The 12254-nt window shown below is 41.7% G+C and overlaps 1 protein-coding gene across 1 annotated transcript in view; it reads left to right on the forward strand.

Moving 5' to 3' along the window:
- cnn3a (calponin 3, acidic a) overlaps positions 1-7968 on the forward strand; it is a 66215-nt gene extending 58247 nt beyond the window's left edge. Inside the window, exons 5-7 of the mRNA XM_085983283.1 lie at positions 320-436; positions 2284-2430; positions 6441-7968. Coding sequence (XP_085839409.1) covers positions 320-436; positions 2284-2430; positions 6441-6794 — 618 coding nt within the window. The 3' untranslated portion in view covers positions 6795-7968. The remainder of the gene's footprint in view (positions 1-319; positions 437-2283; positions 2431-6440) is intronic.
- The last annotated feature ends 4286 nt before the right edge of the window (positions 7969-12254 follow it).

Below are 12254 nucleotides of genomic sequence, written 5' to 3' on the forward strand. Positions count from 1 at the left end.
CAGGGGGGGAATCCAAAAGACGGATTTTGACCGGACCAAGATAAGTAAGGATTGATTTATGTACCAGGAATATCTCCGATTCAGAGTTAATTTCCAGATTCTGATGCAGTTCCTTGGACAATTCCTTTGCAGAGTTGCATTTTGTTTGTCTCTCTTCCCGTTTTTGTTTAGTCTCCATGTTCCACATGTAGATTTTCTGTTAATCTTTGTAAGTTGCTTTTCTATAATTGTTCCAAAGGAAACACTGCCTGAACTGTTGGTTTCCTTCGGTTACAGTGGCTTGCATTCAAAGTTGCTATACTTGATTTCTTTTGAACAGGCAAAAACTAAAGGCTTTCACACAAGAATGGATATTGGCATTAAATATGCAGATAAACGAGAAAGGCACTTCAAGGAAGAAAAACTGAAGGCTGGACAAAGTGTAATCGGACTTCAGGTACCCATTAATTATTTTTCAAGGTAATTTAAATAGTGAGGTTTTTCTCTCTTCCCACTAATTAACTGGGAACAGAGGTCATTCTAAATTGAGATATTTTTGTTGGGGGGAAAAAAAGTTTGTGTATTTTTTCAGTTTGCCAAATTGTTGTATCTTGATACAGGGAATAAAACCCTAATTTTCCCAAGAATGGAACAGAAATGCTGTAAACCGGTGAAGGTTGAGCATCGGTTATGTTTGATATTGGCATAAAATAATGCAGTTGTTTAACCAGTTACAGTATTGGCTTCCTGACCAGATGGTCTCTGAGTTCCTGTCGCTTCAATGCATAACACTTAGAATGTGTTTCCTCCGTTTGATCTCTGGTTGTGTGACGCCTTGCAATACTGACGCACTCCACTTTCGATGGGAAAGCAACTGCAACATCTGTATCCTTGTTGACCGCTCCGAGTGGCATTGGTTGTGGCTATAAAATTTGTAGCTCTACCATCTGAAAAGGTCACGATGGTTTGTACCCTCAGACTTTTTGTGTGGGGAGAACATTTTCCCCCGTTTTGGTTGGACATGATGATAATAGAATGATCGTGGAGAGCAAAGCTCAAACATTCCAAGCTGGATGCATTTATTGACTTTAGATGTTATCACAAGCAGTTTTAGGTCCGTGAGCATAAAGAATCTTTGTCCCACATTAAAGCAGCAAGACATGGTGTCAGAGTAACTAGACTTCATTCCATTATAGTTTTCATCCACTTTGCTGAGTTACAAATCAACGGGGAAGTGTCAACAGAAGCCAGATGCCCTTGTGCAAAAAGAGGGGAATTTAGGAGAGTTACTGCACTGCTACACTGGTGTGTTCCTTCTGCCTGTTTCAGGGAGAATGAAAATATGAGAATTAAAACAAAGGTTCTTTGTTTTTAACAATAGCAAAATACTGCGGATGCATTACTGACCATTTATTAAAAAAAAAAAAAAAATCGTTCAACTTGTCGAACTTCCTAAAATCTTGGTTTCTTTTGTACAGGAAACCTTCGAATAACCGGAAATGTCGGTTAACCGGCAAAATTCAGGAGTCGGTTCAGATAACTTTTTAAACTTTTTTTTTACTCATTTCTGGCTGTGCAAGCGTCTAACTGAAGCTGTTGCTAAGCTACAGAGATGCTTGCAAGCTGTGCTGATTGTTTTGAAGCTGTTGCTAAGCAACAGGGTTTGTTGCTAGATACGGAGCTCAGAAGCTCCGTATGTTTTAACTATAGCGCTCGATTCTCCGGCAATGTTGATATACCAGCACCAGCTCGGTCCCGTCCATGCCGGATACCAGAAAGTTTCCTGTAAATTGTTTGAGATTTGGTGTTTCTGCCTGTGATCATTTCATTTTGCCGTATCTCTCTATAGTCTCCGAGCCCTGAACTGACTTGAAACTAGTGTCCCAGGTGTATTTGGGTACCCATTTTCTCTCTCTGCTGTTTGGGGAGAATTTTTTTCGTTATTGCTAATTTTTTCCCCCTTTCCACCTCTCCCCTCCTAAAGATATTTACTCCTTGCTGGGTGGGATGTAGTTCCATGGGCACTGGTCACCCCCAGTAGCTTTTGCAAGTGGCCATTGTTAAAGTGAGCTTTGCCAGTAAGTAGCCTATTGTATTATTGATGGGGACGGGGTGGGGAAGAATCAAAGCTGAACCCAAACTTGTCCCAACCCTTAAATGGCCCTTTTGAAATGCTACTGGCCAGATTAATGCTATCTAAATTCAACTATGAGATATTGATAGTACTCTTTGTATTGGCGCACGTGTCATTACTTTTTATTTGATGCCCCCATAAAGGAAATCTTGTGATTAATTTAATTTCAGATGGGAACCAACAAGTGTGCCAGCCAAGCAGGTATGACTGCCTATGGAACTAGAAGACATCTTTATGATCCGAAGACTCATACTGAGAAACCATACGATCAAACAACCATAAGTCTCCAGATGGGAACAAACAAAGGTGCCAGTCAGGTAAGCAACCCAGTGTCGGGAAGAATGTGTGTATTAAAGCTGGATGTGATCTTTTCCCAGCTGAAACCTATTCTACCCTTGCAAGGGTGCTAATCTTCAGTAATATGGCACATTTACTTTCCTTGTTCTAACCTTTCTGTAACCTGCTCAGTTACTGCATGCAAGCAACTACGATGATATGAGGCGCGAGTGGGCTAGGATGGATTGGGGAACGTTACATAAAGGGTCGACGGTGGATAGGCAATGGCAAGCATTTAAAGATCACATGGATGAACTACAGAATTTGTTAATCCCTGTTTGGCATAAAAAAAACAAAAAAGGTGGCTAACAAGGGAAATTAGGGATAGCATAAGATCCAAGGAGAGGACATATAAATTGGTCAGAAAAAGCAGCAAACCTGAGGATTGGGAGCAGTTTAGGATTCAGCAAAGGAGGACAAAGGGATTAATTAAGAGGGGGAAAATAGAATGAGAGTAAGCTTGCAGGGAACATGAAAACTGACTCAAAGCTTCTATAGATATGTGAAGAGAAAAAGATTGGTGAAGTCAAGCGTAGGTCCCTTGCAGTCAGAATCAGGGGAATTTATAATGGGGAACAAAGAAATGGCTGACCAATTAAATACATACTTTGGTTCTGTCTTCACAAAAGAGGACACAAATAACCTCCCAGAGATGTCGGGGAACATAGGATCTAATGAGAGGGAGGAACTGAATGAAATCAGTATTTGTAGGGAAATGGTGTTAGGGAAATTGACGGGATTGAAGGCCGATAAATCCCCAGGGCCTGATGATCTACATCCTAGGGTGCTTAAGGAAGTGGACCTAGAAATAGTAGATGCATTGCTGGTCATCTTCCAAAATTCTATAGACTCGAACAGTTCCTATGGATTGGAGGGGTAGCTAATGTAACCCCACTATTTACAAAAGGTGGTAGAGAGAAAACGGGGAATTATAGACCAGTAAGCCTGACATCGGTAGTGGGGAAAATGCTAGAGTCCATTATAAAGATGTAATAGCAGAGCACTTGGAAAACAGTGACAGGATTGGACAAAGTCAGCATGGATTTACGAAAGGTAAATCATGCTTGACTAATCTACTGGAATTTTTTGAGGATGTAACTGGTAGAATAGATAAGGGTGAACTAGTAGATGTGGTGTATTTGGACTTTCAGAACGCTTTCGATAAGGTCCCGCATAAGAGATTAGCGTGCAAAGTTAAAGCACATGGGATTGGGGGTAAGGTACTGACTTGGATAGAGAACTGGTTGGCAGACAGGAAGCAAAGAGTTGGAATAAATGGGTCTTTTTCCGAGTGGCAGGCAGTGACTAGTGGGGTACCGCAGGGATCGGTGCTAGGACCCCAGCTATCACAATATATATTAATGATCTAGACAAGGGAACTAGATGGAATATCTCCAAGTTTGCAGACGACACAAAGCTGGGTGAGCGTGTGTGCTTTGAGGAGGATGCAGAGAAACTCCAGTATGATTTGGACAGGTTGGATGATTGGGCAGATACAGTATAATGTGGATAAATGCAAGGTTATCCACTTTGGTGGCAAAAACAGGAAGGCAGATTATTATCTGAACGGCAATTGATTGGGAAAAGGAAGTGCAAAGAGACCTGGGTGTCCTTGTGTACCAGTCACTGAAGGTAAGCATGCAGGTGCAGCAGGCGGTTAAGAAGGCAAATGGTATGTTGGCCTTCGTAGTGAGAGGGTTCGAGTACAGGAGCAAGGGTGTCTTGCTGCAGTTGTACAGGGCCTTGGTGAGACCACACCTTGAGTATTCTGTGCCGTTTTGGTCGCCTTATCCGAGGAAGGATGTTCTTGCCATGGAGTGCAGCGAAGATTTACCAGACTGATACCTGGGATGGCAGGAATGACGTATGAGGAGAGATTGAGTCGATTGGGCTTATACTCGCTGGAGTTTAGAAGAAAGAGGGGATCTCATTGAAACTTATAAAATTCTAACAGGTCTAGACAGACTAGATGCAGGAAGGATGTTCCCGATGGTCAGGGAGTCCAGAACCAGGGGTCCCAGTCTAAGGATAAGGGGTAAGCCATTTAGGACTGAGATGAGGAGGAATTTCTTCACCCAGAGAGTGGTGAATCTGTGGAATTCTCTACCACAGGAGGCAGTTGAGGCCAATTCATTAAATATATTCAAGAAGGAGTTAGATATATTTCTTAAGGCTAAAGGGATCAAGGGATATGGGGAGAAAGCAAGGACAGGGTACTGAATTTGGATGATCAGCCATGATCTCAGTAAATGGCGGAACAGGCTCGAGGGGCTGAATGGCCTACTCCTGCTCCTATCTTCGATGTTTACTATTTTCACGCTGGGCCCTCTTGCTCCCCCTGCATTCCTTCTCTCTTTCCCTTCCCACCCCCCCCCCCCCCCCGACGCAAAAAAAAATCCCATGAAAGGTGATGTCATTGGTATTATGGGCTAAGTAGACCCCTCCCCTGGCAGACCTGGATCTGTTCAGTAAATCAAAAAGTTGTGCGAGTGTTATAGGAAGTGTGTGAGAAAGCTGCTCGCCCCTGAATCCTGATGGCTCCAGAGACTTCTCCACTCACCAGATCAAGTAGGAAGTTACGAGCTAATATTGTAAATAGCTGGCTTTAAACGCTGTCTACTCACTGGCACTTGAATTCAGAGTCTAATTTTAAATAGTTCGGGTCAGTGGAGTGGAGCACATCTGGACTGTGTGAGCAGTTTGTAACTTCCTCCCTGGTCAGTAGGGCAGAGAGTCTGAGCTGAGCACAGCACTTCACACACAGTCTTGATTACAGCTAAACTGTTGAGTGGTGAAAGCCTTCAGGGGAATTGGGACTTGAACAGTCAGGCAGCTAAAGGTGATGTAAAGGCTGTTTGGTGCATCAAGTGTTTCAGTATTCTGGGATTTTGGTATGTTGAGCTACTATAGACAGTTTTTCTGTATAGAAGAAGCCAACCTTGAAATTCTTAAAATATACTGGTGTGTAAAATGATCCATGTGTGATTATCCCCACCCAACGTTCCAGACCAAAAAAATCCAGATCCACGTATAATATGAGGATCAGTGTTACATTACATGGGAGCAAAACACATTATAGCTGATATTTTTGAAGTAGAAACCATGCAGCACATCAGTCATATTAGAAACGTAATATTCCAGAGAATGGTGTGGATTCGATACTCTGGAGATATTTTTTTTAAAACCACAAAGCTATTGCATAAATGAAATGCAATGTTACTTTATTGTAAGGCCACTGATCTGGATATATCCAGTAGCAGATGTGATATTAAAGGGACTTGGAGTTTGTCTACAAACTTTTAGTTGAAGTCTTTATGGCCCAGTTAGTCTCTAGCTGGCAGGTGACTGTCCCCGACTTGTGTCTCCTTTTACTCTGAATCACCCCCCACCCCCAATCCCCAAGCTGCTTTGGTGAGTTCAAATTCCTGACTCCAAAGAGATGGTCTGCTGAGATTGGAGAATGTATTTTAACAAACTGCTCAGCTCCTTCAAACAGCAACAGATTTGGATTTCCCACACGCTGCGGAGCTGGCCCAAGGGTCACCACAGCTCCCCGGACTGCAAGACATTGAACCCTTTGATTTTAATAAACATGTGACAGACTCCAGTAACAGAGTCATGCTGTATCCAAAGCCTACGTGTATATATATAACTTCTATATAGGATAGCTCCTCCCCAAACTTTAAACTCCCAAACCATGGCCTACATTTTCCAAGTTGTACATGAGTATATGCAGTAGTGTTTGCATAATGTTTTATTGATCCATTTATGAAGAGCAGTGTGAGGTGGCAGACTGACTGCAAAAGCAGGATGTTGTATTTCAGGTTTTGGCAATATTTGCATATTGTGTTTTTGCCAAGAAGTTTTACAGTTTGGAATTGTGGTTGCCAACTATTTCATACCTGTATTAAAACCCTGTTCACCTTGAATAATTCCACCACCCCCCCCCCCCCCCCCTCCTCTCTCTTTCTTTCTCTCTCTCCCCCTCCAGGCTGGTATGACAGCCCCAGGTACCAGAAGACACATCTATGACCAAAAAGTGTCGACAGAGAAATGTGACACTTCCACAATATCGCTGCAGATGGGCACTAATAAAGGGGCCTCTCAAACAGGTATGACTGTGTATGGCTTGGGACGGCAGGTGTACGACTCCAAATACTGTGCCACCCCAACTGAGCCTGTCATTCACAATGGAAGCCAGGGAACAAATGGCTCAGAATACAGTGATGGCGATTACCCAGGTGAATACCAAGGCGAATACCCTGACGACTATCCCGTAGAGTATCCGGATGAGTACCAAGGAGATTACCGCGGTGAATATTCCGATCACGGTGTTGATTATTAATGAGCAGTTTTGTGACCCATTATGCCTTCATGAACTAGCTAGACAGCTTTGGTTTTGCTACACAGTCTTCCATGAATTTAATGGTCCAAAAGATTGGATTGCTGCCTTTTCTGTGCACAGCTAATCCATAAAATCAGTATTTTGCTGTCTTGCTTTCCTATTCTTTATTGCCACATGCTGGTAACAGTAATTACCGTTTTTAAGTACTGAAGATAATTCAGTTTCACTTTGACTTGAAGGAAAAAATTCTAAAATCATCATTTAGAACTCGTACCTGGCGCCCCTTCCCACTTTTAAAATTTGGTGTTTTGACTTTAATTACACACTGCATGTTTTATTGAATTTTGGGAGGCTGCCAGAAATATTGCTAAAATAGGACTTGGCATTTTCCTTTAAACAAACGCAGCGCACGTTTGCTGCACCAAGTTGCTGTCGGCTATGACGTAGTGGCAAATGTTAAGAGCTGAAACCAGTGTAAATGTGCATCTACAGCTAGCCGGTTGTCATATCCTTTTTAGTCTTCTGATTTTTGTTCTAATTTTCATAACCTTATTGCATGGGACCAATGCCTTTTTAAACACACAACCTAAAGTGAACACAAAAAAACGATGAAAATCTTGTTCATCAACATTGGGTCAATGGCCCATGACAGCTGCAAGTATTAAAAAAAAAGGTGCCGTTCAGCACTACTGCTATGGAGCCCAAAGCTCAAGTACTGGGTCAAGAATCTTATAGTTAACCATGCCTTAAACCTTTACATCCTGTACTGTTAAACAGCAAAACTAGTTATGCAATATGTAGGGTAATAAGTTTAAAACTATACATCTTGATGTAAATGCATTGTTGGGAACCATTGGGATGTTGTGTGTACGAAGAGACTAAAGCTTGTGATGGACAAGTGAAATCTTTCTCTTCATTACATTCACCAAATGAAGTGACCGAAATAATTTGCAAAGTTAGGTGATTGAACAAACATCTGTACTAAAAAGGGACTTTATGAAATGCAGTATGCTTTTTTTTCCATTTTTGCTATAGATTAAATGTATTTTACTTATGTGCCATATTTTATCCATGTAGGAATTCTCCTCGTTTTTGTATTTATTGCCATTTTCTTTGGCATAAAAGTCTTTTGTGTGTGGTCCATTTTTGTGAATAAAATTTACTATAGAGACAACTTGTCCACATAGAAATAATTGCCTCTTCCTTTCTTCGCTTGTCTTTTTTTAAATTACACCTCTGTGAAGCGCCTTGGAACATTTTTCTATGTTGAAAGTGCTCTATCATGCCAGTTGTTTGTTTAGATTTGATGCACTCACGTGAATGATCTGTTTTGGTGCAAATTCCAGTTTACTTACCGTGTAACTGATTCACACAATGCTCTTGTTATAAAGAGGAGTGTAAAACCAAACTTCCATTAGAACGTAATCAAGATTAAAAATCAATGAAAAGTCACAGTTTTCATTGCTGGGGGTGTAATTCTCCCCAGCAATCAAATCCTTAAAAAACCCAATATTTAATCTAATGTTTCAAATCTACATATTTATGAATAAAACTTTAGAATCACTTCCATGTTTTACCATTCAGAACAGTAGCTGGGTTGGGAGTGTGTTACAAGGTTGCAACACAGTTGAGAGGCACTGATATTGCAAAGCTTGGTTTTTTGTTGAGAATAACACTTGTACTAGTTAGCTCATATTGTTGAGCAGTACTTGCTGTGGGGAGCAGGATGAGAGTTTGAACTGCAAATACAATCCATTCCTACATAATTGAATTAGTTGCACCTTTTATATAAAAAAATTTTTTTTTTAAATTGGTATTTGTTGCCCAATACAAGCCAGAAGTACTACAGTCTCAAACCACAACCGTGCCACATTTAGTGGAAGACAGAGGAGTTTGGGTTCATTTTTAGATGGCAAATGTAGCATCGGTGCAAAGTGATTTAGGATTGGCACAAACACTGAACTGGTAATGTAAATGTCCTGAAAGAAAATAGTCCAGATCTGATCTGACTCTGGAGGAAAGTGTAGTGAGACTGTAGCGGGGGTTGTTGTGCACCACTTTGTCACGATGTGGACGGTAAATCCAGTGCAGTGTCGAGCCTGGTTTACAAAGTGCTTGGCGGTCTGTCCGCCTAAACTCCATTTTAAATGTTTAAACAACAGGGATTTTCTCCCCTCCTGTTTTCTAAACAGTTCCATTTTTAACGGTTGGGAGAGAGCTCCGCCCTGCCTGTTCTCAGGCATGCACACAGTTCATCTCCTGGACAAGACTTTTCCAGCCAGTTCCAGCTAGCCATACTAAATGAAGCTCTGACTGGCTGGAAGCTGAACCTCCGCTACAGGTCTCAAACTGGTAGCTGCAGTGTGAATGTACCTTTTTAATGAGAAAACGGTGTCTTTTTTATAAGCCAAGGATGATACCAGAAATGCGAGGGTATACACATCTGGAAAGGATGAACAGGCTGGGTCTCTCTTTGGAAAAAAGGCGGAAGGGTGACCTAATAGATGTCTTTAAAATTATGAAAGGTTTTGATAGAGTGGATACAGAGAGAATGTTTCTACTTGTGGGGAAGAGCATAACTAGAGGCCATCAATACAAGATGGTCACCAAGAAATCCAATAGGGAATTCAGAAGAAACTTCTTCATCCAAAGAATGGTGAGAATGTGGAACTCGCTACCACAGGGAGTGGTTGAAGCAAATAGCATAGATGCATTTAAGGGAAGGCTAGACAAGCATATGAGAGAGAAGGGAATAGAGGGTTATGCTGATAGATTTAGAGGAGGCTCGAGTGGAGCATAAACACCGGCATGGGCTGGTTGGGCCAAATGGCCTGTTTCTGTACCGTATATCCTATGTAATCCAATTGGCCATCTTTATTGCGATAGCAAAATACTGCGGATGCTGGAAATCCAAAATAACAACAGAAAACGCTGGAAAAACTCAGCAGGCCAGGCAACATCTGTGGAGAGAGAAACAGAGTCAACGTTTCAGGTCGAGGACCCTTCATCAGGACCCTTCGACCTGAAACGTTGACTCCACGGATGTTGCCTGGCCTGCTGATTTTTTTCCAGCTTTTTGTTATTTTGGCCATCTTTATTGATGGAGAGACTATTTGAATATTAAGTATGTCAAGTATTCACATTTTTCACCATTACTATAACAACTCTTACAGTGAACACTCGAGTTGCTGCAGTGTTTAATTTGGGTACTAAAATAATCCGGGCAAAAGAATCGATGTGGCTATAGCTTGTTCATCTACAAACATGTAGAACATAACCAAAACCGAGACCAATGTTTTTCTTCTCTAAGTACTCCTCGTTCTATCAAAAATTCCAACACAGTCACAGTTACATTTAAAGAGCAGAGTAACCAGTTCTAATTGCAGTACTATCTTGCATCCAACTACGTTGAGCCATCGGAGTACTGTATTGGGCTGCAAACTATAGGAAGGATATTGAAGCTTTAGAGAAAGTACAGTGCAGACTCACTAGGTTGCTGTCTGGTTCTGAGAAAATACAAATATGAAGAGAAACTTAAAGTTGGGTCTCTTTTTTTGTTGGAACAATAGATTATATGGGATAAGGGTCAGAGGTTCAAATTGGGTGACATAGTGGAAATAGCTCTTACCACCTTTTGTAACTCTGTTAAATCAAACTACTTCTAGAAGTCACACTACTGCGAACTAGTTGAGTCTGAGACTTGGGTACTGAATTTAAATAAAGGAAACTACGATGGTATGAGGTGCGAGTTGGCTAGGATGGATTGGGGAATGTTACTTAAAAGGGTTGACTGTGGATAGGCAACGGCAAACATTTAAAGATCGCATGGATGAACTACAGAATTTGTTCATCCCTGTTTGGCATAAAAATAAAACAAAAAAGGTGACTCAACATTGGCTAACAAGGAAAATGAGGGAAGCATAAGATCCAAGGACAGGACATATAAATTGGCCAGAAAAAGCAGCAAACCTGAGGATTGGGAACAGTTTAGGATTCAGCAAAGGAGGACAAAGGGATTAATTAAGTGGGGGAAAATAGAGTATGAGTGTAAGCTTGCAGGGAACATAAAAACTGACTGTAAAAGCTTCTATAGATATGTGAAGAGAAAAAGATTGTAAAAGCTTCTATAGATATGTGAAGAGAAAAAGGTTGGTGAAGTCAAGCGTAGGTCCCTTGCAGTCAGAATCAGGGGAATTTATAATGGGGAACAAAGACATGGCAGACCAATTAAATACATACTTTGGTTCTGCACAAAGGAGGACACAAACTCCCAGAGATGTCGGGGAACATAGGGTCTAATGAGAGGGAGGAACTGAATGAAATCAGTATTTGTAGGGAGATAGTGTTAGGGAAATTGACAGGATTGAAGGCCGATAAATCCCCAGGGCCTGATAATCTACATCCTAGGGTACTTAAGGAAGTGGCCCTAGAAATAATAGATGCATTGCTGGTCATCTTCCAACATTCTATAGACTCTGGAACAGTTCCCATGGATTGGAGGGTAGCTAATGTAACCCCACTATTTAAAAAAGGTGGTAGAGGAAAAAACAGGGAATTATAGACCGGTAAGCCTGACACCGGTAGTGGGGAAAATGCTAGAGTCCATTATAAAAGATGTAATAGCAGAGCACTTGGAAAACAGTGACAGGATGGGACAAAGTCAACATGGATTTACAAAAGGTAAATCATGCTTGACTAATCTACTGGAATTTTTTGAGGATGTAACTGGTAGAACAGATAAGGGAGAACCAGTGGATGTGTATTTGGACTTTCAGAAGGCTTTTGATAAGGTCCCGCATAAGAGACTAGCGTGCAAAGTTAAAGCACATGGGATTGGGGTAAGGTACTGACTTGGATAGAAAACTGGTTGGCAGACAGGAACCAAAGAGTTGGAATAAACGGGTCTTTTTCCGAGTGGAAGGCAGTGACTAGTGGGGTACCGCAGGGATTGGTGCTAGGACCCCAGTTATTCACAATATATATTAATGATCTAGACGTGGGAACTAGATGTAATATCTCCAAGTTTGCAGACGACACAAAGCTGAGTGGGCGTGTGTGCTGTGAGGAGGATGCAGAGAAACTCCAGTACGATTTGGACAGGTTGGGCAATTGGGCAGATGCAGTATAATGTGGATAAATGTGAGGTTATCCACTTTGGTGGCAAAAACAGGAAGGCAGATTATCTGAACAGCAATAGATTGGGAAAAGGGGAAGTACAATGAGACCTGGGTGTCCTTGTGCAGTCGCTGGAGGTAAATATGCAGGTGCAGCAGGTGGTTAAGAAGGCAAATGGTATACTGGCCTTCATAGCGAGAGGATTCGAGTACAGGAGCCAGGATGTCTTGCTGCAGTTGTACAGGGCCTTGGTAAGACCGCACCTTGAGTATTGTGTGCAGTTTTGGTCACCTTATCTGAGGAAGGATGTTCTTGCCATGGAGGAAGTGCAGCGAAGATTCACCA

Source organism: Somniosus microcephalus, chromosome 3 (genome assembly GCF_052327205.1).
Source record: "Somniosus microcephalus isolate GS21.2 chromosome 3, FLI_Smic_1.0, whole genome shotgun sequence".
Lineage (NCBI taxonomy): Eukaryota > Metazoa > Chordata > Chondrichthyes > Squaliformes > Somniosidae > Somniosus > Somniosus microcephalus.